The sequence below is a fragment of the Nesoenas mayeri genome, assembly GCF_963082525.1.
Source record: "Nesoenas mayeri genome assembly, chromosome: 14".
Classification (NCBI taxonomy): Eukaryota; Metazoa; Chordata; class Aves; order Columbiformes; family Columbidae; genus Nesoenas; species Nesoenas mayeri.
The window spans coordinates 11,661,464-11,687,988 of record NC_137556.1 but is presented as its reverse complement, the minus strand read 5'-3'; the positions used below and the strand labels follow the sequence as shown (position 1 = coordinate 11,687,988).

Here is a 26,525-nt window from a genome sequence, read left to right as displayed (position 1 = left end):
TTGGGGTGAGAAGTGTCTTTGTGTCCCGGTGGCAGAAGCCGCGGGGCCTGGCGTGGCACAGCCGGTTGTGAGCAGCCCTGTTCAGGACACTCGGAAAGGTCTTTTCTCCCCGGAGTTGGTACGATGGCTCTTTTCCGGTCACGCTAGAGCCAGTAAACACACAACAACTGCCTTGGTATTCTCGGCTGCAGCGAGGCCAGCTCTCTGGGGGAAGCTACAGACTATATTTAATACTTGATTCTTTACCTCGCTGCGAATGAATAATTAAAACAATACAATCATAGGTCGCCTTCCCGCTCTATCACTTACATCCACGTACAGCAACGCCTTTTGGTGCAGCCACATTTAATAAATGGTTAATGAAGCAGAAGAAAGCGTTGCCTTTTCCGGGATCTCTAGCCCAAAGCACTGCTCCTGCTGTCTCCAAGCACATAAACCCACCATTGTAGGAAAGCACCATTTCCTCCTCCCCCACTCCCCTTTCATCCCTAAATTAAGATCTGTAGTTGAGCTCAATCTCCCCTCCCCCAGAGAGCAGCTCTCCCCAAGTGGAGCTGGGCTGGGGAAGGAAGGAGCTGTGGAGCGGTGACTCAGCTGCAGAGCTCCCAGCAAACACACCTTCTCCTCTCCGGGGCTGTATTTTCATAGATCTTGTCCTTTATATCTTAGACGCCCCAGGTCTACTTTTCACCTGCAACTCCAGCATGCTAAATTTCTTCAGCAAAGCAATATTCAGAGGTTAAAAGGAAAGCTAACTGGTAAAAATCAATTTAGGGCTCAGAAGTCTGTGATTCATTATTCACCTAAACTTGCAATGGAACATCCCCTTGCAAAAGGCAGATGCACAAAAAGATTTCTCATGATTTACATTAAGATGTAACAGCCAAAATGAATTGCTATTCTGTCTGCCTGGCAGTGATTCCAGTATAGTTGCTAGTGTTCAAGTGGTGCTTGGATGTTGAAAAGCCGTATATTGTTTGTGTTAAGAACTTTTTTTGGATAAAAGACAAATTTCCTGACGAAGTCTCATATTTGTGTAACTTTCTGTATTACCAACAACATTTCTTAAGCAATTAAAAGAGCGAAGGCAAATCCTTTTCCCTTCCCTAAATGGTAAGCGAGGACTGAACTGAAAGTAACTGTACATTAGCTCTAATTTGAAGCACTTAAAGTGACCTCCCTATACACAGTATTGGGATTTAGCAGCTTAATTGCAAATACAACATGCCCTGCAGTACTAAAAAACAAACCAAACCTCAAGACCAAAAACCAAACCAACAAACACACAAAACAAAAAGAAAGCAACAGCAACAACAAAAACCAACCAACCAAAAACCTTCCCCCCCAACCCCTATTTTTCTAGGCACTAAGCCTAATAAATATCTTTACTGATCTCATGTAGCTGGAAAAATCTCTTATTGGCAGAAAGGCTCTGATACACCTTCCCATAACCACATTGATAATCAAGTACATTTCATTATTTTCTGCAATCCACTCATTTGTAACTTAAGCTGAAAATCCCAATAGTTTGTAATTAGATTTGATGAACTCCATGTGTCTCTGACGGGTTACACAGACGACATATGTTCCACCCCATTTTTTTAATATCAAATATACTTGGCTCCCCTGCAGAAAAAGGTATGGTTGTCATAGCCCCCAAAGCTGCTAAACCTTTCTAAAACTATTCCAAACTTCCCCCTGTTCTCACACCCTCTCCCCAAAGGAGCTGGTCCCAGTTATCACAAGGATTGCAGCTCCTCTAAACCACACTGGCTTGTTGCACAATCAGTGGAAATCTTTGGCTTTTACGTCAGAAGATAAATAAAAAAGAACACAGAAATGGTCAGTATATGTTGACATCCGTGCTGCAAGTTAAGGTTTCCTTAATGTGAAACTCAGAGGTTAGTTCATACTGAGCAAACTTCAGTGGCAAGTGGCAGCACTAACCTGCAAGGCTGAATAGAAAATATGAAAGTAATTTAAATACAAATGTCAGCTTTGGGAAAGTTAGATCCTCGCAGAACACAAAGCAGAAATGACCTCTGGCAACAAAACATGCTTTTTTTCTAGTGATATCAGCTTCGCCAATCACATGCACTACCACTTGCACAGAAGAATTCATAGTTAGGTAGTCTGGAAGAAAAATCCAGCCAAGAATGTGTACTCTGACTTATTTACACACAATCGCTTAAGAAGTGGTTTCAGCTTCTGACAAACTATGTGGTAATGAGCTGCAGCGCTGGAAAACAGGAAACACACTTGGGGAAGGAGGCCGATGCACTCCATTTACTTCGGTTTGTACTCCATTTACTTCGGTTTGTTCGTACACAGCTCCAGTTTTCATGACAGTGTTAGTTGGCTACACCAGGACGTGCGAGCCAGATGCCTGTTTGCAACACTAGGTAGGTCTAATTCAGCCTCCTCACAAACAGAACTGAAACACTGTACAAAAAACGTAAACATGAAGACTTGGAGTATAGGTTGGAAGTGCTACAATAAGAACCAAATTTATTTCTTCAGACACAAGATCAAACATGCTCAGTAATTACAGCTGGTTGACTTATTTTACGTAAAGGTTTAGCAAAACCCCTGTTTTATGCCTTTCATGGGAACGTTTCCCTTGAAGGGCTACTTGCAGGGTAGAGCAGTTGGTCTGTTTCAAACCATTTTCTCCTGCTTTTACATGCATCAATACAAATTGTTTTAGAAGGTCTTGAGTATTTATTTATTTGAATTTAACCAATAGCCTTTTTTGCGAGGCAGAATTATTTAGCTAGAACTTACTGTAGGTGAAAGCAAGCAATAGAGAACTTCAAAAAAATTAAGAGTTTAGCTCAACACAGAACAATTATTTCCTTGCAGATTTACCTTCTTCACATTTTCTACAAGAGATTTTACTCATGCATTTTATTTTTCTAGCAGACTATGAAAGTTATATGTACACACCACTTACCTAACATTTCTTTCTTTAATTTTTCATTCCGCTCTTCAATTTGTCTAGGTAGTCGCTATGGAAAGAGAGAAAAGCTGGAATCAGGCCCATGCTTTCAATAATACTATAGGCTAAGCTTATGGAATTTTCGGACACATATCCAGGATACGCTGTTTACAGTTTAAAAGGAATCCTTATGTCAAACCACACTTTCATCTTATTTTGGAAACCTGTAATTCATCCTATGACACCAGTTCACACGAACAGTAAGTCGTAACTTGCAAGTGCAGGTTTCATCCAGGCATATATTTTAGCTGCAGAAAAACAGACCCGACCTGATTGCTTGGAATTTTAACGGAAAAGCTTATGGAATTTAAGAGACATACAATTAAAGTATATTTTAGCTCTGTTTCCACTGCTGCGTGCATTAAGTTCTGTAAGAGAGGCCAGAGGAACTAAGCAAGCACAGTATTTGACTTCTGAACCTAAACACAGGTGTAATGAGGAAAACATCCATAAAGTCAGTTCTCAGCAGCATCGCACCTGAGGGAAATCCACCCTGTGAAAACACAAAGATCATCTAAATACAAATATATTATCAGAAGATCACTGAATTAGCTGTCTATGAACTTCAGGACATAGTTTAATGAGTTACATCTTATTAGGCAATAAATGCACAGTTCTAAGGACAGGGCATACCAAACAGGGCCTGGCTTTGGGAGTTCAAGGGAGGAAACTCCAGCAGTTCATCCTGGGCAAGGTACTGCTCCAAGGAACAGTTCATTAATGTGCTTTTTCCCGCCTCAGAACTGGCACCAGTGTTAAAATCTGTTGCACTGTCAAAAACCGACCGCGTTTCTAAAGAGCATTCTGTAACTGCATGGTCTGTGCATTCCTAATGATCTGAGATTCCCATTTCTGCCTAGAACAGCCTTATCTTCCATCCTTACATGGCACTAGTGTCTTGCTGTATGATTGTAATGATAATTTTTAATTATAACTTTATGTTCACTACAGCTAAATTTACCATTGTATCATTTAAATTTTGCATTTTCTATGCATCAGTTAAATACAATATTAAAACAAAATACATTATGAACGACAGTTACTTTTTATACATCATTTTCATATGTTTCAGAAGTACTATTTTAAGCTTTTAAACTATGCTTATTACTGTGTGATTCTGGCAGTTCAGCATGCAATTATGTGCATAACTATGCTGTCTCTTCTTGTGGGGGCCATAGCAAATAAGACAGACATACTGTAGTGGTGCTATCGGTAAATTAATTGTAGTTGCAGACTATGGTAACAGGTGTGGAATTCACTCCTGATACACTTCCCTTATAATAACTGGCTTCTCAACATAGTTAAACAATTCATTTCCTAATCTTGTTCCTTCCTGTCATTTACCAGTCACCATGGATAGGTTTGTCATCCTGATATCACTGCTACGCTGAAATAAGATGTTCATTCACCTCAAGAAAAAGCCCATTGACGAGGCTGCCTGGCTATTCCTTTGCTCTTCAGAGCAGAATACACTGGTGAACACAAGAAAAGACAACTCATTTTCTACAGTGATGGGGAAGAAAGGTGATACACCCTAGAAAAAACCCAGAAAACAGAGTACTGAGGAATACAATGTAGACACACATGGATGGCTAAGCCCAAACCCAGCCCAGGCCCAGCATCACCACCAGTGAGCCAGACCTAATGAGCCCAGTTGGACCTCATCTGACTCCTGCTGACCCAGAGGGGCTTATTAGGCTGGGTGTAGACCTGGACCTGAGCTGCCTGCATGAAAACACGTGCGGATATCCCCAGGCTCCGAGTTCAGTTTGCATTGTGGCTGCAAGATCTGCTGAATCTTGGATGAGCTTGGCATATATGGAGCATCTTTCTCACATTTGGACACTAGGCTTTAGCAGGAAATGAAGACAAAAATCCTTGATCTGAAATACATACTCCATGTTTCGTCTGTCTGAATACTACTGTTCCAAACACTCAGCATTTCTCACTCCAGAAATGTATAGAAAGATGTCCGTAAGGCCAGCTATTTGTCTGGTGTCTATGATACTCATCTCAAAGTACAGCTTCTTTTGGTAAATAAGTTTATTTGGCCTGCCAATCCCTCAAAAACCATGTTGAAGCTAAAATTCACACAACACTGTTACACACCTGCTAAAAACAAAACCTAAAGATTAATACTACATAATTAAACACTTTCAGGGTAAGCATTAATAGGATTATTTGACCACAAAATATTACAATTTCAATCTGTTTAATTTGCCATTGAAGATGTCAAAAGTAACTAAAGTGTGTGACACTAGGATTTAAATCAAAACTCCAGCACTCTACTCCTGAAAAACAAACAGTACTGATATTTCAGAACAACTACCAAATCAGGAATCAAAGCAAAGAACTACTGTGTATTTAATATTTTTAAGCTGTCATTTAACAAGACTGTGACATTCCCCCTAAAGCAGTATGTGAAATACTTCCTGTGCACGGAAAGGGGAAAGATTAACAGTGAATGAAGCGAATTTGCAGATTCTCTTGATGCATCATTTTCATTACCAATGAGGAGGAAAAAATGCTGTGGTATTTCTGCAAAGTGCAATGCACTTCGACTTACAAAAAAGCAAAGCTTCTTAGTCTCCCACATATTACATATGTTAACCATGCATATGGAGTCAACATTATAGCTGGAATTGTTTCTTTATTATGAAACGTAGACATATATTGTGAATATTTTTAAAAGGGTGAAACTAGATGTCAGTTATTTCCTTAACAATTTTTCAAGATGGGAGTTTTAAGCTTCAGTCTCAAAATATTGCTTCTACCCAGAAACTTGACAAAGAACAGGACCGACTCAGGGCAGAATGTCCTAAATACCACTGCGGTGTAAACTGAGGGCATTTTGTGCAAAGTGTTCTGCACCACATGTGAGTTTAAAGCCTCTGCCTAGTAAACAAGGTCAAGGAGCAGAAGGTATATGAAACAGTCAACCTCTGTACTTCCCAGCTATGAAAATGTAGAATAAATTACTGATCATTGTAAAACATTCCTGAAATATGGTCAGGAAGAAAGCAGCACTCCTCATGATTCTCTTCCAGCCCAAACCTCCACTGGTTACTGAGCAAGGGCTCTTTAGTGAGATTATTAGAGACATACTCACTGAAAGAAAATTGTGGTTTTGCAATAGGTATAAAGGACATTATCTATATTTTCACAGGGTTGCAATCAGCTAAAACATATGTATTTTAAACACCCTACATTTTGTACCAACTACTGACAGCGTTCCCAAGGCTTAATCTGTGGAGTCCTGACTGGTGGTTCATGACAACCTCTGATCTTCACAGTTGTTCTTTGTATGATGAGCTGCTAAAGTGCACTCCTTACACACTGTTGTACCAAGGAACTGGCTGGATTACACTAGGCCTCACTCTGCTGCTCGTCTAGTGCCAAAAGACTACAAGCTCCAGAAACGAAACCCCATCATTTCCTTTAAAACTGTCAGCAGACTCCTTGGCTGAATTCCTGGATCAAATAATCCAGCCTCAGCGAGCAGGCTAGAAACAAGGCCAACACAAATACTCCTCTAGACTGTGATGGACCCATCGTGTTCACTACCCCTGCAGTAAGGATGTTTGACAAGCTTGTCATTTATGAAGCCATTGCCAAGAGGTAGGTGATGAAGTGCTCTCCTGCTTTCAGCCAGATGCAGGCACAAGTAAACTGTCTCACAGTAAACCAACTACGTCAGTGGGTGCTGCCCAAAGGTTTGGCCCCAATTCCTGCACAGCCTTGATAACGTCTTGTTTCCTTCTCGCTGGCATTTGCAGCAGGACTTGTCTGACTGCAAAAAGCCACAGCAATATGAAGTATAAGATCTGGGGCTTTTTGATTGCTGGCTTTTTTTGCTCGCTTGTTGGTGTTTTTCCCTTTAGAGTCCTGTACAGAACCAGCCATCCTCGAGGTCGGACATGAGCCGGGACCTGTGCTCACACAACAGGGCAGCTCTGAGCTGCGGGTCAGTTCAGCTGCTTTGTGAAACCATACCCTTACTGCTCACTGGAGTTACACACTTACGCAGAATATTGTTCTGCCATCACTGCAACTGATCCAGTCCCAAAGGAAGTAATTTCAGACAAGGCTTCTTGGCTAATATGCTATAAAAGCAGTTTCTAATCTGTCACAATACCAGAGTATGGAAAAAGGGGGGGGGGAAATAAATAAAAACCTCACTACTGATGATTTATTTTCCCAAATGGAGAGTTAAAACAATTAAACCTAAGCCTCTCAAAAATATTTCTGCATCAACATATTCTAAGTGGTTTTAGAGATAATTTTGCAGGTGAAGTAACTTATTTTCTTTTTCTTTAAGGGGCAGAATATGTTACAGGTTCACTGATGTGAAGCCGAACTAAAATAATGACACCCTCTGAAAATTTAACCAGATACAAATAAAGTCAAGTATTAGCATACGGATTCGGGTGCCCAACTAAGAATTACATTTTTAAATTGCATCCATTTGCATTAAAATGGAAGTAAAGAATAGTTCAACTGTTGTTTTCCCTGCAGAAGATCATCAGCTCTTTCCAGGCGCTCTGGTGCTTGCAAAATTCACCTACCATGCCCTGAAGCTCCCACTTTGATAAAAAGTGACCACCTCTGTACTTTTTATAGTGGCTCCTTTCATTAGTATATGTTCCTTCAAAACCACAGGCTGGCTGGCCACATCTCTACCACATTTGTCCTTTTAAAACAGCCTTCATCACCTCTTTTCACAAATAAGAAGAGTAAGCAGCCTGTAAGAGGAGCTTTCTGCACAAAATAGATTCCCCTTCTTGCCACCATGTGAAAAGACCCTCTGAATTTGTCAAATCCACAGCTATTTCCCACACTGAGCATTACCATACTAAATATCACTAGAAAAATCACTTCCTGCTGGGATTTTACACAAAGAGATACTTAAAACCTCAAATCAGCAGGCTGTGGCAGTGACTTTAAATCCCCATTGAGCAGGGATTATTTACATGTTAGACTGGGGTTTCACAAGTGCTGGGGTTTTTACCTTTTTTCATCCAAGCTGACACATCCTAAAGGCCAAGGAAAGTTGCAAGAAATGTTTTATCCTGAAGTATCTGTAATTTGATTACAAGTGGACATTGGAATACAGTACTAAGCTGGAGAATTTTTTTTTAGAAGGAAGAAAGTAACAGAATCAGGAGGTGCTTTTTTCTTCACACAAAAGGGTGTTTGAAGATTAATAGCAGACTTCAGTCACTATTAGTAAAATACTCAAAGTGGCCAATATGCACACAAGACATAGCAAAGAATATGAACAGAAAGTAGCTAAATCAAGAAACAAAAATATCAATATTTTAAAGTAGCTACAAACATAGATACAAAACTGATGGAATCCTGTCTATGCCATTCTCAAAGTTATCCAATCAAGTCATCAAAAAAAGTAATTATTTTATAATTATGCCATAAAGGCATTCAACTGCAAATGTACCAATCAGAAATATAATTCTACTTAATAAAACCAGATTCCCACTAATTAGGCAGCTAGCAAGAACTGTATTATAGGGTTCTTGTGTTCTCATCTCCACGGTGCTAAAGTGCAGCAGTGGTTCAGACAACCTTTCCTAGCACATGCATAAAAACAATTGACAGCCTCAGAAAACTACAATGAAGTGTGTGTGTGTGCACTGTTCAACAGCTAAATGTGCAATTACATGCTTACAGCTCAGAACACACATCTGCTTTCACCCATTTTACAAAAGTAAAAAGAGGAATATGCTTTATTGTAATGGAAGCTGTGGCAGTTGATGTAATCTTCCTCATGTCAAACCACATGAGAAAAGCACTACACTTTCAGACTTGAAAAAAAAGTTATCACTGCTGCAGTATATGAAGCTGCTTGTATAAACAGCACTGAATATTTAGAATAGGAAAGAAAAGACCTTGGTTTAAAGTTATGCCAAAGTATACTAAAAAAAGGCTTACCATGCAAGCTTCTCTGGCTTGATGAACCGATGGGTCTTTTTCTAGGACTGCCTTATAATCTTCCAGAGCTTCATCTAGTTTTTCTGTTTTTTCATATAGTTCTGCTCTCCTCAGCAAAGCTCTAATATAGTTAGGGTCTAATTCCACTGCTAGAAAACAAAACCAAAGCACAGTATTTTACTTGAAACATGTCTACACCCCTCAAATTAATTCTTCAGTGTGTATGAAATTCTTAATCGTTACCTTTATACTGTAGCTTAGAAACAAGCATGGTCACAGTTTAAAAGTCATAATTCAGAAAGGCATATATCTGCCTGTGAAAGTCTAACGCAAACGATCCTATTTCATTTAACATCTACAATCCATTGCAGACAGAAGAGATTTGTAATGCACAAACATTTAACATTTATAATACTATATATGCAGAGATTCTAAGTGACGGTTCAGAAATTTTGAGGACCTGTAAGATATTTTTCAGCTTCTGTATATTTAATAAGTATATATTATTTTATTACAGCTAAAGTTAAATGTACCTAAAGATACATATAGCAGACAAAATAAGTGTTTCCCTGTTTATTTTAGTTCAAGTTGTGACAAACTCCAGGAGAACTACTGGTGTTCTGAATTGATTCCAATATCAAACACTCAAAATTAGGTTGGGAATCCACAAGTGGTAATACTAGCTCTACAAGTTAAGAGGCATACTGACTGAATTTAAGCTTTTCCTCTCTTTATTCCATTGGCAGCCATGACCATGTTAATGGATGCAGTTAAGACTGAATGCTGAACTTAACAGTAACCTGCAAATAGTAATTTCTCAATAATTTCTTCATCCATTTTTCATCACAGAAAAAGGGAGTATGAAAGACTGCACATTTTATATTTACCAACCCATTAAAATGGTTCTCGGGACAATTAAATCTAGGATCATCTAGCTAAACATTCTATTTTTTCCTTCTGGAAGGACAAATACAGTGCTACAGTCAGCAAGTTGCAGGTTAGTGTGAATTGCTCTGCTGTGCTCCAAGTGTTGCAATGCAGTTTGTAAGCCAAGTCCCCGGGGAGTGTCAAGCGATGGCAGCTTCACGTCTCACTGCTGCAAAGCACAGATTCCCTTTCAGCCACTACAAAATTAGCAGAACTGTTTTTCAAAATGCACCACCACCAAAACAAGGCAAACCCCCAATGTGACAGAGTCCAGCTAGAATTTGTTACCTTCAAGAATACTTTTAGCATGTACAAACTCCTATTTACTGTACAAGCAGTACTGGCACGCAGCCATTGGATTAGTTTTCTGATCGGTAATTTGGATTTTTTTTTTTCCCCAGCTGTCATGGGGAGTTTAACAAATATTCGAGCATGTGTGAGTGGGTGGAAGCAATAAGGCAATGCACAGCTGAAACGATTTCACCAGAACTTAGAGAGAGAAAACTACACAGGACAAGAACAGGAGAGCATAAGCCCTTGTGACAAAGCAAAAGCCTTGCATAAAAAGGACTTGATAACTCTTTTAGTTCTATAAGGCCTCACAGTTCTTTGGAATCTGGGCTTAAACCAAGATTTGGGGGGCAAAGGCAGGTGGAAGTGGGTTTAAAATAGTAGGTGTAAGGAAACAACTTCCATAATAAAAATACTTTCGTATTAAAAAGAAGTACAAATGACAGCCTTATTGGCACAAGAGAATAGAAAGTATATTATTACAGACTAGAAAAGTTTGACATTTTATAAAATAAATAACATAAATAATTATAGATTCAGGTGTCTTCCACCACCGTTTTCTGTAAGTTCTTTAAAGACCCTTATGCCCAAAATTACTGCTCTGCAGTAAGGCACTAACTGGTGTAATTTATGTACAAAAGATCTGGCACAAGAGCAGCACACAAAATTCATACCTTTGCTGCAGTCATTTAGGGCAGCTTCTGTCTTGTCCTGGAACACAAAATAGTTTTGTTATATTTAAGTCATATTTCTCGGGAAACAGATTATTTGCAATTGCAAGCAAAAAGGTTTGTCTAGTGTTCCAAGGAGCTGGGATGCTCATGTAATCAAGGCTTTTCATACTACTGCTTCTGATGTAAAGCTCTTTACCAGCGATTAGCTGCCAGTGTTCAAACCGCCCGGCTGCCCCACTAATCGCCCTGTGCTCAGCAGCCACCGTCAAACGGCTGAGTCACATCTGCAGGCCCTGGCTTAACTGAGCTACCGCTTTTCTACCCCTGACAATTAATTAAGGGGTTGGAATAGACAGTTCCCAGGACTCCCAGATAAATTCTTGTCTGTACAAGCTAAGACATTTGGAAAGCAGACACCTTACTGCCTTTAGCACTAATACAGCTTTCTCCACAAGGGCCAATGCATGAGACTTCCCGAAGTGGGAGGGACAAGATCTGAGTGCACCCAGACCACCACAGTTAGGAGATGAAAGTCAAGCAATCTGATTATAATGAAACATGAAAAAAAAAGGAGAAGAGCTGAGACAGAGATCCTATTTTCATCCAAATAAAAGGGCTTATTTATATTTTTACATCAGGCTGTGCCGTGCTCCTGTTGTTGATCTAAGTAGTAGTAATCTTCCTACACCCAAGCACCCAGTTTCTCCTCCGTTAAACAGAAGCTGTCTCGCAGAAGAATGCCTCACAAGCTTTTACTGCAGTGCAAAGCAAACGGGTGCAGCAGGTATGGAAGAATAAACTGAATGGGGAAGTTATTAATAACATGTATCTGTTTTCAGAGTAATGTATTGGTCTGTCAGGTTCCACCAATCTATACTGGTGAGAAACACCAGTTCTGCACAGCTTGTTTATCATCTCGGGCTCTTATGGGGACTATTGGATTGGTTTCCCAGGGATATGAATAGTTAATATCTGGACTGTGAGGAGGTTTTTCAGTTTACAGCTTTCATATTTGAAAGGTTCTAGCTTCTGTTATTACAGATTTTACCTCATTTTTTCCTTGTCTGCTCAAATAATTCAGTATCTCAACAGCAAGGCAGATAATTCTAACCAAACAAGAATACTCTATGCTGAGTAAGAATTTATTTATTTATGCCTAAATATGGCTGTAAGGTGCATTTCTAAACAGAGCTGCATCTGTCTCAACAATGGAGGAAAACTGCAAGAAACTTCCCTTTGCAGCAGGGTGAACTGAGGATAGGGGATACTGTGCTATTTTTCTATAACAATTTAATCCTAATAACAAAGGCAAAAAATAGGGAGTAATTTCTCCTGAATTATTAGTATCTTCTCTTTCTAAAGAAGTAAAGTTTTTGTTCAGACAGATTGTGTTCTATGCCTTCCATGCTACTGAACTGCACTGGTGATTCTGGTAACAGCTGGGGACCTTTCCCTGGTCAAGGAATACAAAACATACGAAGAAAGCTGCAGCCACTCTATCCAGACTCTGTGCTATATAGGTTGGTCCTACTACAGAGCAACTCTGAAAAAAGCAGACTAACTGCATTCATAAAGCCATAGCTAGGAAGTCCTGCTTATGCCTCAAAGCATTTGAGCCAATTAAATGAAGAGAAGTATGTGGCAATCTAGGCTTTTAGAAAAAACACTCACTAGCTACCGTTGTGAACAGTCTAATGCATGGTCTGCATGTCCTAAACATGCTTAAAGAGATCTGTTCCATGTGAACTTCGAATTTCATTAAAATAGAGAGAATGAAAAACAAAAGATCAGTGTTTTAAACATAATGCAGCAGAGCAATTTTGAACAGCTGTTCCAATTGCAACTGACAGGTTTGTGTTCATGCTCAGCAAAACCAAGCATACCAGCATTTCCATGGGGAGCAGGCTCTCTCATGCTCTGAGCAAGAAGCAAAACCTGCAAACAGCTTTACTTCTTTGCCCTCCTTTACACACCCCTAATGATTTCATTATTGCATTTGTCATATAATCAATACATGGTTTCATAAAATAAAAAGAATATTCACCTGTTTGAGTTTTGCGGCAGCTCTGTTTGAAAACAAAACAGCCCTGTCTTTTTGGAAGCAGGCTGGACATATCTGCAGGGCCTTCGTGTAAGAGTCTTCTGCCTCTCCATAGTCTGCAGAAGTAATAGGAAAAAAACAAAACACACCATTTATTTCAAATGCCAGCACAGTCAGTGAACCACATGTCTAAGATTTCCTTGGAAACATTTCTCAATATGTGATGCAGTATTAAACCAGAATCACTAGCTGCGCTCAGAAAAGTGCATTACTAAGTAGTGCATAGATCAATCACAGTTAGTTACTTCAAAGTCAACAGCCTTGTAAAAACAGAAATATAGTCCTGAGCTTAATGTAACAAGTGCAGCATGATGTGCATATAATTCTCATCTCTGAAATAGTTTCATTCTATCTGAGCACCAGCCTTAGAAGAAGAAGAATCTCTTTAGATTAAGTGTATCTTTGAAGTGATAGGAAGCATGTGCTGAAACATGTCACTGCAATGATACCTGTCCAAAGTAGCTCCAGAGATATTTTATTTGCCACATCATCTTTAATGACTGACTTAAAGGTCAGTCACCACAAACCCGTTATCACCTGAAGGTCATCCGGCATCAAATTTGATCTAAAGCAAGGACCAGTGATAAAGCCCACGGGATTATTAAGTTATTCATTTTCTAACAAAGATAAAGTTAAGAGTGAAAAGGCCCTATACTGACTACGAACAATGCTCTGCCAGCTGACAAGTGCATTGCCCTCAAAACAGAGCAATTCTTTCTGTGCACGTTAGCTGGTGACCATCCAGGTGCTAAAAGGATGTGCATTTCTGATTAGCAAGCACTTTGACAGCCACAGGTATACTGAAAAGCTCTGCCAAAGAATTTGTCAAGAAGATGCTATGGATGAGACCTCACAAGATGATTCAGCCACCATTACAGGCTTGCTGCTGCTTTCACGGTGCGAGCAGTTCCCTCTGCCTGCTCTGCTGCCGGCCTGAACTGGTCCGTCATTCCCCAGGAATCTCTGAGCACACAGCAGCAGAGCTCCAACAGGAAGGCCCCTGGCTGGCTAGCAGGGGCTGCTTCTGGGAAGCGGAGCTCACTTGTTTGCGTCCCCGCTGACTGAGGAAAGTATGAATCAGCATTTCCTCGTTTCTTTGTGAATCCCCTAGGCACCAGAACATTAAATGAAAGGCAGGTATCAAAATCACTTCCCCCTTTCTGTTTTTGAATTAAAAGCATTGGTACAGATATTTATTACTGACCTCAACCCCGTTGGTATGTATTAACCATGTTCAGAGTATGTCCAGTTCTAGCATAAGATAGAAATTTACATACCTCTAGATTTTTTTCAAATATATGTATTTGTGTGTACATCTCTATATGTGTAAGTCTCTCTATATAGATGTATGCACAAAGATGTATATATGTGTATAAATGTCCATATAAGTATATATAGAGGTCTATATATACTAATATACCACATATATTAGTATATATACACTATATAATACTACTATATATACTATATAATATTATAAATATACACTATATAATATTTATAAATAAATACAATGTACAACAGATAGAATCAGTGGCCAAAACATGGAAATGTACGAAGGTACAGGAGAGCTACTGCATCACTGAGTCCTGCATCAATTCTAAGCAAACGCATTAGCAAAACTCAGAGCCCACTGGAAGCCTTTTCTGATTAGTTAAAGAAACCCTGGCACGTGGAAGGCAATCAATTCTGTATCATGTTCTCGGATTTAAACACTTCGCTTTCATGAGAATCCTACTTTAGTAATCCAAGTCTTTGTGATCAAAACTTAACTCTTAAGGAGGTTTTCCATCTCTTCCTGTTCTCTAGAGCTGGATGAAAAATGATATAGATGATCAGTTTCAACAATGATAGGTGTGAGATCTTCCTATGGGTTTTCTGCAACATCAACATGATGGCTAAGTATTAATTTAAGATTCTTTAATAGCCATATGGTGTTAATAGATTACCAACCCACCTCCTTTCTTGAACTGCTCATTTCCTTTCTCCTTCAGCGTTGTGCTTTCCTTTCTTCTTTTCTACAAAAGAAAAGACAATGTCTCAAAGTATTTAATTGAAATGAACAAGTAGGTCACCCATAGTTCCAAATAAAGTATGAATGGAAATCAGAATAAAATATAACCTGAATAATTTTAGCTAGTACCAAGACTGCTTGCTTGTAGTCACTGTGACATGATATATACTTCATATATCCATGAAATAATGGTGTATACCAACAAGGCAGTTAAAAAGCTCTAGTTCATGGACAACAGTATGCAGAAAGAGCATTCATAGTGAATTACATGGTTTAAACTAATACATTAGCTTTTTAGCTGGCTGTTTGCTTCTCCTTTCCAACTCAATTTAATTCAATCAGTGCAGGTCAACTATGTGGAATACATTTGAGACATAAAGTAACAAAAGTTTTGCTTGAAATAATTCCACCTCAGAAATTCATAGTTGCTTTCAGATACGTACAAAGCATGTTGAGCTGACTGCATTAGAAACATGTCTGTGGATAATACTGCCCTGGAAGATTTCTTATGCAGGGAGTGACTAAACCATCTGACCCAGAGACAGGAAGATTGTTCCGTTATACAGTGAAAATTGCACACGCTCAGCAGAGTTGTGTTTTCAACCATGAATATCTTAACAGTACTCTTAGCACAAGCAAAGTTGACATGAATGCTCTTCGCCTCTGACACAGAAAACACACGATGTCATCAAGCCATCTCTTCAACCTATTTACCATGGAAGTGTTTCACACGCAGACATACCTCACGCAAGTAAAACCAAAGCAATATAAGACAGTAACATCAGGAAGCAATGCTCAGGTTCACAAACCATTTCTATGGTACAAAAAATGATCATTTGACCACTGATTTTGCGCCAACACGCATACACAAAGGACTTAAATCAAGTTGTCTATAAATTACAGATCACTGAGCAATTAAAAAGCCAACACTGGGAAAAGGAGCAGTTTCCTTTCCTGCAGATTGTGTAAATCAAGGATTAATGCAATTATCAATATCGCACAGAACATCTCCTTGGAAACAGCTAAATATAGTACTCTTTGTGGAGCACTGCACCATCTCACAGCTATGCCAAGTAGCTGACAAATAATACAAAATCAGAGGTTCTCTCCTCTTGCTTTCATTGGTTTTGGAAAGTAATTCACCCAACCACTGTCACCATCTTAGTAATAACAGATGACAAACTGAAAACTAGGCTCAGGGGAATGGCATTCAGTTGTGACACAAACAATTGAACAGTAAAATATCATCTCACCCTGTTGATAACGCCTAGATCACTCATTTTTTTTCCTATCACCTACTAAATATGTTTACTAATATGGATTGCTTCTCACATTAAAAAAAAACCTCAAACAACCAAAACATAGGTCAGACAAAACACACACCACTATTTAGAAATGGGCTTTCTTCCACAAGTCCTTCCACAGTGTCAGTGGCACCAATATGCACAAGCCAGTTGGCGCTTTCTAAATATGAGCATACAAATTTGAGCACTTACGGCGTAAACTGCACTAAAAGCACAAAATCTTTGTATGTATGCAGGATTCTGCTCTTCAGCACAGGGAGTGCATAATTGCATTTGAAAGCTGTACTCAAAATTGCATTTGAAAGCTGTACTCACACTTTGGCAGTGCCAGACCGAGCAGCTCCAGCAAGGTCACTGCCACACACACAGCTGCCCATCCGCTGAAAGGAATTTTTAAAACATCCTGAACGCATGTAAAGTGAAAGCAAAAGCAGAGAACAGGTTTGGAGATGATGATCCTACTGGAACACATGAAAGATCTACACAGACAACTCTCATTCGAGATAAGAAATGCTTGAAACACCAGCACTACTGACTCAATTTCTCATGCCCTATTTACAACTGGCCTTTAAGTGCCATTAACTGATTCACTGTTGCATAAGGTAGAGTTACAACTCTACAATAATGAAATAAATTTTTTTATATAAAATGAGAACTACAGCATTGTTGCCTGATGCAGAAACCCTAAAATCAAGGAATATCGGCTAAAAAAAATTTACCTGTATTATCATTATTTTACTCCTATTAAAATTATTTTAAAATACTACATGTTTACTCCAGTTAAGTATGAAACACTAATATAAAAAGTGGTTTGTAGGGAGGCTTCAGGAGAATAAGCTTTACATTAAAAAAAAAAAGAGTAAAAGGAAGAAAACAAATGTGTCAGTTGTGGCATTCCTTCTCAGGTAACCAAGAGGATTGTGACCTGGAGTCTCAACAGCAGAGAAGAAAGACCAAGGTGGCTGTATGGCCATGGTCGCTGGGGAGACATGGGCAGACGAATGTTCCAATCAGCTGTATAGTTAAGGACTGTCACACTCGGAAGCTGGTGATTCAAACAACTGTTTTCCGAACTCCTGTGCCTTGCTGTGTCCTCTTGTCTGTGAATCAAACTGCACCAACTTGAAGGACAGAGGACTGTTAGTCACATAATCGCTACAGATACACAAATGTCAGTGACAGTCTTGTGGTCACTTCTGACCATTAGACCAGAAAAGGTGTTGTCTAAGCATGTTTCTGAAGCCAGCAGCATTGTTAAGAACACCCTAAATGGTTTCACCACTTACTCAGCTCCCTGGAAAGCAGCAATGCAGTGCTGGTTCAAGACCAGTATTCCTGCTATAGCTTGACCAACATTTTCAAGATATCCCTGTACTACAGTTTTCAGGCTGCCCCTTAAGCTCCAAACTGTACAAGTTTTCATAGTATTTCATAGTATTTTTCAAAAAGGTGAAGTCAAAAGTATTCCTCATGCATCATTCTCGATTTGCATTTTAAGTATTACCCATAAGCAATACATAGTAGCAAACTATCCCTAAAAGTAAATTCTTCTGGCTCTTCCACAAAATGTAAACGCATATGTATTAGCACATCACATCCTAAACACACTGCCCTCTAAAGCACACTATGTATTCATTAAATAAATAAATGTATGTATAGAGGAATAAATGATGTACTTAACAGAAAATCATAGCACAAAAGCAGTGGAAAGTCAACTATTTTGGATGAATTTACATTTAACGTGAAAGGACTGTTCCAGTGTATGCTGTTAGAATCTGTCTTCTATTCAAATTGAGAGTAGAAACAAAACAAAAAAATGAAACTAAAGTGCTGTTAGAAGACACAACCTCTTCAGTATGCTGCATTTCCAGCTCCGATGGACAATTATAAATTGACTGGTCATCAGTTTACTGTGATCATATCAGCCCAGAGTGAAAAAATTGCAAGTGACTTGTCCTTGGGACAAATTTTGCACAATGTCATTTCAGTGTCCCCAACCCACTCATTTTTCAGCAAAAGACGTAAGTAGCTGCAGGGCAGGCTGCCCTCTCCTCAGCGGGGAAGTAGGTCAGACTGAACTCCTGGAATGCTCTGCCTAAGGAAAGATCTTGATCCACTATGTTCCCTGAGGCTGCTCATATACAACATTGGGGTCAGGCACAACTTCTCCAACTTACACTCCATTATGACTTTCTGCTATTCAAAGTCAGCAAAATGTTAAGATTTGTTTTTTCACAAATTTTAGTAACACAAAGTTGACAAATTCCACGTGGCAGGCCTTAGTTTTTAATGTACAAAGTAAGAAAATTATTTTTTAAAGTCCAGAAAAAATAACTACATTTAACTAGTAATATAATTCTTAAAGGATCTGATTAGAAATGTTTACAGATTTGGATACTGAATTACAGTTATCCATATTCTGAAGAAATTAGGATCTTAACATAAACCTGCCTGGCAAGCAAGATATGCTGAAGATTAAGGTCTGATCTGAAGTAACAAGAAAAGACAGCTTGGCCTTCTGACAATAAAGTACAACAATTCAAAAGAAAGGCCATCATCCTGGTCTGATCCTGGACCTCAGCTACTCTGTTCAGAAAAACTCATGGCTACAATAAAAGCATTAAAGCATTATTCTACTATTAGAGAAGAAGGCAGTCTGCACATTTTCACCGTTTCGGAAATAACCAATATAACAAAAGTGCAAGCAGTGAAATTTTATAATACAGCTGGTAAGTGCCAGAGGACAAACACCCTCAGTTTGTGACACTTCCAACCACACTTCCCCTGGCTATTCCTATGCATTTTATTTGATCAATTGATATAACTTTGCTAGGGAACTGTTCTTGGCTCCACTTTTGTTAAGAGCAGCAAACGCACACTGTCTCTTCTCTGGAAGGCTATTTATACAGTGTGACAACGCACATCTGCATCTCATACACCCTTTTGTAAAGGTCATAAAGTAACAGTCCATTTAAAATTACCAGGGTTCAAAGGCTGCACAGAAACATGGAATTTCAACAGATAAAGAATAAATTTTTTAGCTTCAAGTACCAATTGTATTTCTAAGTCATCCATTAGTAGTCATCTGCTTCCCCCTGCAGTCTTGTGAAGCTATTGCTGTATCATGCATTCAATGATGTGAATTTCAATTTAAAGTTGTAGTCACTCAAAAAATCCCTTTTCAAACCTTGCTAGAGTCATCCCTTGAAAACTGTGCCGAAGCTGCCCCCTCCACACATTGCTAGATTCTGGCCAATCTCTGCTCATTGCAACCCCCTAGTAGAGACACATTAGTCTTTCTACTGCCAGATCACTACCTTTTCCTGAAACTGTAAGCAGCACTTCCAGAGACAATAGGTCACATCCATCCCTGACAGTCAGTTTAAGTTAACATGCCAGACTAACTGTGCCTACTTCTGAGTGACAATACTTGCCATCCAGTCCTTCCTGTTCCAGAGGCAACAGCCCCAGGCAGAGAAGTGGAGCTGAGCACTTAATCCATCACCACCACAAGTCCAAAAGGTCACAATTTGACAGTATCAGCATCTTTCAGAGAAATGCAAAGAAGAATATTAGACTAAAATCAGATAGCAGCACTGGAAAATGAAGGTATACTTTTTCACTCGTTCTATTAAATTGCCATCCAGCAAAAGACATTTTTTAGTTTAAAAATGTATCTTCTCTAGCAGATATAGATATATTTCTCAAACATTCTTCTCTGAGCTTTGATTGCCTCAGAAAATATAATGCGATGTTATATTCTATTTTGCAAGTTATTAGGGCAATTTTACTCTAGCAATCTATCTTTTCCTCCAATTTGACCAAGACAATGCCATATTTAGTATTGGTGCTGTATACAGGATTCAGGTTATTAAAGTAGGTCATCTGAATAAGGGGATCACTGTTTATTATATTTCATAAGATTGCATTGTGACACCTTTAAAATCCATTGTTTTGCAAGTTTTATTGCTATACAAAATAATTTTGAATGCTGATGAGAATTGTTAACAAAAGATATATTCCTTATTGGTATTTGCCAGTAATTTCTGTAATAACTTTTACTGCTGTACAGTCAGTTGGATTGTCTCATGTATTAATAATGATCTGTTCTTTTTGATCCGACCACATAATTCTTCCTAAAAAGAGTTCTGACACCATCTCCAAGCGATCAACACCTGAGGACTTCTCCAAAAGATGACTCGCTTTGTCATATCTTACCTTCCATTTCGTAACTTAGCTTTTGTTTTGTAAATACCATAGAAAAAACATCAATTAGGACAGAGCCAAGGTTACTCTACTATATGGACAGACCACTAGGAACAGAGCAAATGTTGAAACAAATGACTACACCTGAGAAGCCATCTCAGAAGAAATCCCAGAGGTCTTCAACCCCTGGAAAACCAAATTCTATACAGAAGCTATGATTTATGGAAGAACAATGGGATCAACCTGAAGCATGGGGAAGAAATGGTGAGGAGGGGAGGAGTTCAAAGGAAATTTCTTGATCAAGCCAATGTTCTCTAATATATCCTAGAACTTCTGGAGAAAATAAGAAAAAAAAAATCACAAGTACAACTCAAAATACTATTTCTCAAAGATCAGTTTCACTTAATTCTTACAGAGTTGCTAACAAGATACTAATTATCTCCTCTACTAGAGGAGAATCTATTCTACTAGAGTTCCTTGTCTTCCTGACATATTTCCTAGTGTTAAAATAGAAGTTGAGTGTGATTATAGCCAGCTGTAGCTTTAATGCACATGCAACAGCCCAAAGAATGGAACTGCTTTTGAAGAATATTAGATATTAATAGCAGGGTCTTACAGCACCTAGAAAGGAGTGTTCCATATCCAAAATAAGAGCTTACCAGGCCAGGTCTTTGATTCTTTGGTCCAAGGCCCAAAGAACAAGACAACATCTGTCATGGTGGAAGAGCACAAGGGATTCAGAATCTTGCTGCTGGATAAACTCATAATTAATGGGTGTCCCTCAGAAGAGGACCAGGTCAGACTGAAACAATTACCATGTAACAGCTGCTGGGTGCCTTCTGATTAATTCTGCCGACTAGACCAATGTCAAAGCCATCACTGTCAATGACAACTAACCAGAAAAATCTGTTTGTAACGCATCAAAAGCAATTTACTGCTCAGTGCCTCTGCTGAGGCAGCAATCAGCATGCTTTTGAAACAGTAATGACAACAAAATCTTATAAAAGTGAATTTTGTTTCAGGCAGCTTAATTCTTAAAAACCTCAAGAGTTTTAAGTCCAGGCAAGTAACCAGACTCTATGCTACATCGCCTTTTAAAAGAATAGTTCTTGCAGATCTGCATCTTAATATCCCTTCAAGTTCTTATTTTGCTTCATTGTGCAGAGAAAACTTCTCACAGTGTTGGTACTATTTCCTTGCAAGTAATTCCTGTTGCTTAAAATTAGAAATCTCACTGTATGGGACTCTCAAAATACAATTGAGAGAAACTACACAACCACTTGCTCCTTCACATTGATCTCTGCAGTAGTTTCTGCGTAGGTAAGAATTTCTACTCAGAGCTGCTACCATGAAAGCTTGCTCATCAGACACGCATAAATACACAGAGCAAGGACTAGAATCTGTTTTTGCATCTCCAAAATAAATTAGAGACTTTCTTTTCTACAGTCTAGTTACTGGAGAACATTGCTCAAAAGAACTGATTTATTAAAGCTGCTAAAACACAAAATGGGCTCAGTTAAAACAAAGCAAAACCAGACTATTAAGGTGTGGCTCCATGAATTTGGTTTGAGCAGGGCTAACATCCAGCCTCTCCTTATGACTTGAGTACAATGACTTGAGACTGCAATCACAGTCCATAGGAAGTTTTTCTTATTTAGGCAAGGAGTCTAATTGAAGAAAATTCATCTACCCCGAGTGTCATCATGAGGCTGCTATTTGATGTCTTCTTTTACCAGCACTGCCCTTGATCTAAAAATACTGCACGATTTTTCATCTGAATCATTCCCTGTAACTGGTTCACTGCACATTCACACAGAGAGGTGTGCGAGCACAATGAAGGAGGCAGCAGGGGGCTGAGAATAACTGATCAAGGGCTGCCTAAGTAGCGAACGCTGCTGCTGAGTGTCTGGTCACAACCTAAACAGACAAACAAACAAGTTCTGAATATTTCTGCCTCATTTTCTCCACCTGCAAAAAAAAAAAAAAATCACATTGTCCTTCTTCTCAAAAACAACCTTTCGAGTAACTGGAAGGAGGTTTAAAATGTTTGAAAAACTCTGAAAAAATGAATGTACAGCAGCTGTTTTCAGAACGTAACTGCAGGGTTTTTTCCTCAAAAGCTGCATCATTTAACACTCTTTTCATAATAACAAATATATATAGAATGTTTCACTTTTAAAGATAAAATTAAAATAACATTTGTAGCCATCAATTCAAAGTACTACTAGGAAAGCCGGTGTGGCAATTCAGGAATGACCCATTCCCATTATTTTATTACACAATGAATGTAAGGTGATGCAGCGTAAGATCATGAAATGGGCCACATCAGTAGTTAAAAGAACTGTAAGTGTCTAATTAATCTCTAGTTCCTGGATTTCTCATGCTCTGCTTATAAAACCTACCAACAATATTTTGTTAGATTAAAAATACCAGATATATTGTAAAGACTGCTTCTATAATCCACTCATAAAGCTCTCCATGGAACATAAACTTCACAATATAAATATTGCCAATCTAATTGTTATGGTGATACTAAGAGATGGAATCCTTCCGTTTCATTAGGTGTAATCATAAACCAAGCTGAAAGGCACAATTGCTCAATACCACTGGAAATAAACCTACAGAAAGATGAGAACTGCAGTTCTCTCAATATCTTCTCTAAGGAAACCTTTCCAGCTTTAAACTGTTATTATTTTGTACTCCCATAGCACTTTTCAGCAGACTTCCACAAAGCTGAATCCAAGTATTCAACATTCACAATTCTTTTCCTCATTTTACAGAAGGCAAAAATGTATATGCAAAATTAAATTATTACCTAACAATACAACGAAACAAGAGGAACATGAAAACTAAGACACCCAATTTGCAGCCCTGCTGCGCTTTCTGGAGTTTCATTCTAAAACAAAATTTACCCCCAGCTTTTCACATTTTGCCTATGAAACTCTCAAGCTGCCTCCAGGTTACAGGGTGCTTCAGAAGCCTCATCATGACTCACGATGATAACGCTCCTTGTTGTATAAGCAATAAATGCAAGTAGAAAAAGGACAGTTTAGTCTAAACTGGAAAAGATGCAATGGCAATGTAATAATGTTTTTTTTGTGTAGCAATCAGGTCAAGGAAAGTGATCACTGCCCTCTGTGCAGCACCTGAAAGAAGGCGTTTGGAGAGTGTCCAGTTTTGGTGTTCTGTCCCTTCCCTACCAAAAAAAAAAAAGACATCAGCTTCCCAGTGGGAGTCCAGTGGATGGTCCCCAAGATGGTCAGGACACTGGAGACCCTGACCTCAGCAGACAGCCCAAGAGAACTGGGTTGGTTCAGCCTTAGGAAAAGGCAGCTCAGGCGAGACTTCATTCCTAGAGAAAATGAATCTGGACTCTTCCTGGAGGCATGAAAAAAAGAAGGGCCAGTGGTCACAAGTTGCAACAAAGGAAATTCTTTAACTAAAAATCAGGAAAAAAGTTTGCACCATAAGGGTAGTTAAACACTAGAAGAGAGGCTGCGCAATCTTCAGGCTCTGAGATGTTTGTTAGGCTCTGGGCAGGCTCACCTATTTTATCTTACTTTGAGCAGCGGGTTGGACTAGATGACCTCTCCAGAGGCCCTTTTTGGGCAAAAGATGCACCAGATAACCTCCTGAGATGTGTGTGTGTCCAGCCCCCAATATTTCTTATTAGAGCTCAAAGTATTACAACTGGCAAGCATCATTGTGCTCATTTTACAGATATCAAAACTGAGAGAAGCAGCAGACAAGTGTTACATTTAGTCTCATTCCTACTTTAGGGAGATTATATTCCATGTTCCCCACTAGTCCCATATTGCTTTTTCAATTAACATTAACACAACAATCTGTACTACGGATGAAAAATGACCTTTTTGTCTTCAATGATGTATTTTGATCAGAAATCCCACCCTACCAGCAAGTGAACTATTGAGCCAAAAAATTGATTACATTTCTCTATACTGTTTTATAACAATTTAAATGTTGGGTTGCCTCTGGCATCTTAGCTCTGCATATTTCTGTCCCTCATTCTCTATTTACAGTAGCTGACCATAAGAGCACGGTATAGCCAAGTTACTGCCAAAGGCCTCCCTCTTTCCAACTTTTTGAATAAGGTATAGCCAGCATTTATTATACAACACAGTTAAGAAAGCACAGTCCGGCTTTACCAACTCAGTTGAATGAGAAAAGATCTGCCTGCTTTTACAAGAGTAATAAGCCGCTATAAATGGACCGAAACGTTCATAATTTTTAAGCACCTAAAAAAAATTAATTTAATACAATTCTTCATGTATTCTTTTCATCAAATACCTCATTCGAGTAGTACTTGTCCATTACAGTAGTAATTTCTTCAGCTGCTCCTGGTGATTTGAGAGTTTCCAAAATAAAACTATACAGCTATACAATACACTATCTTCCCCTGTGAATTAATGCTTGCCTAAGATGCTGCCTACCTTCTCTTCTCAGCTGCCATTTCTTACTCCTCTCTCTCCTTGCCTCATCATAATCAGTTATTCAGTGTTACTTATGATCAAAAATCTGCAGCTAGCCTTCCAGTAAGGACTCTATTTCCTTTATTAAAATAAGATCTAATTCAGGCCTACAGGACTATAAAATAAAGTTTGCTGAAGTCTTTCCTTCATGTAAGTTACAATATATCAGAATTCCACCTTTTCCCCAAGCACAAAGAATCTAGCAGCATTTTTTGTCACTATTTCAATTTTTAGTACAAGTAACTGCTCCTTCGGATGACTCAAGATTTTAAGAGGCTGGATCAGCTCTTTGAAATATGACCTGTTCAAGACGACAAGCTGTACAACTTATCAAAAGGACAGTGCTTAAGAAAAAAGGAAAAAAATGACAAGAGTTGTATGTTGGGACATACATAATTTGGATTACCTGTTTTTCTTCCTCTGGCATATCTTTTTCTAGTTCTAGTAAGTATTCTTCATCTAGTTCTGTCTGCTTCCTTGAGCTAGTCTCATTCTGTACGTTCCCTTCATCATCCAGCACAGGTTCTTTTGTCTCAAAGGAGTCATGACAGTCATGGAAATGCTCATCTGCTGTTGTGGAATCTTTGGCTGAAGATGGTGTATATCCACTTTCAATGTTTTGGGGATTCTGTGCATCTTTGGGGCCACTCTCTGAAGACTTCTGATCAGAAAGCTTTAAGTGATCAAGTAATTCTTCAGGTGGACTTGCATCTTTAAACTCTTCCATGTTGGACTCCTTGGAGAGGTTAGGTTTTTAGAAATGAGAAAGAAATAACCCGGAATAAGCATAATATAAAGCCCTTGTCAGCAAGCGAATCTCTGAAGTACTTAAAAGTACCCCTGATATCACCGGAGGGAAACTAGGGAAACTATTACCCTTCAGGGGAAGGAGCAACTTACACATACTTCTTCTATGCACTACAGAGCGCCAGGGGCCGGTGCTCTGCTGCCATAAATGAGTTAATTCACAAGCTCAGGTGCCCAGGACCGGCACCGCACCGTGGCGGGGCTTTCTCTTTGCAGTGGGAGTGAGGTCACACACCTGCCTGTCCACAGGCCTCAGCAGCCGCCCCACGCACTGTGTGCAGCGACCTCTCCGCCCGCGCCGCGCCGCCCTGCAGCCCCATTGCGACCCCCCAGAGCCAGGCTCCAGGCAGCTGTTCCCGGCTCCGATATCCCAGCCCTACACCGCCCCCTGAGCTATGGGGCCGAGCTGCGGCCCACGCCCCCCATGACACCGCCTCCCCCGGGCCGGGCCGGGCCCACCCCAGGCCGCGCTCCCGGCCCCGGGCACACACCTGCGCCTGCCGTCGCTTCCGGCCGCCGCTCGCCGCTCCGCCCCCGTCACCCCGCAGGTCGCTTCCGGCCGGCGCCAGCCAATAGGAGGCGGCCGCGCGCAGGCTGCTGGGATGTGCAGTCTTGCGAGGGCGCGGGGAGGCGGCGTGCGGCCGGGGTGTCTTGTGGTGACTCCGTTGTTTGTTTGTGGTTTTTGTTGTTTTTTGAGCAGGCCGCTTGCCACAGCCCTTTTGCGCCCCTGTAGGGGGTCTCTCAGCTGCTCGTGGTACAGGGAATTA

General features: G+C 39.7%; 1 protein-coding gene across 4 annotated transcripts in view; it reads right to left on the bottom strand.

The window, feature by feature from the left end:
* TTC1 (tetratricopeptide repeat domain 1) overlaps window positions 1–26,291 on the bottom strand; it is a 30,635-nt gene extending 4,344 nt beyond the window's left edge. The window contains exons 1-7 of one of the 4 annotated variants that reach the window (XM_080353223.1): window positions 26,250–26,291; window positions 25,358–25,687; window positions 14,895–14,955; window positions 12,881–12,993; window positions 10,837–10,873; window positions 8,945–9,093; window positions 2,954–3,008 (exon numbers count right to left, since the gene is read on the bottom strand). In XM_080353223.1, the coding sequence (XP_080209349.1) occupies window positions 2,954–3,008; window positions 8,945–9,093; window positions 10,837–10,873; window positions 12,881–12,993; window positions 14,895–14,955; window positions 25,358–25,678 (736 nt within the window). In that variant the 5' untranslated portion in view covers window positions 25,679–25,687; window positions 26,250–26,291. Of the gene's footprint in view, window positions 1–2,953; window positions 3,009–8,944; window positions 9,094–10,836; window positions 10,874–12,880; window positions 12,994–14,894; window positions 14,956–25,357; window positions 25,827–25,851; window positions 26,162–26,249 lie in introns of those variants that run through there. The other 3 variants (XM_080353224.1, XM_080353225.1, XM_080353226.1) reach the window with 3 other exon arrangements.
* Window positions 26,292–26,525: the final 234 nt, after the last annotated feature.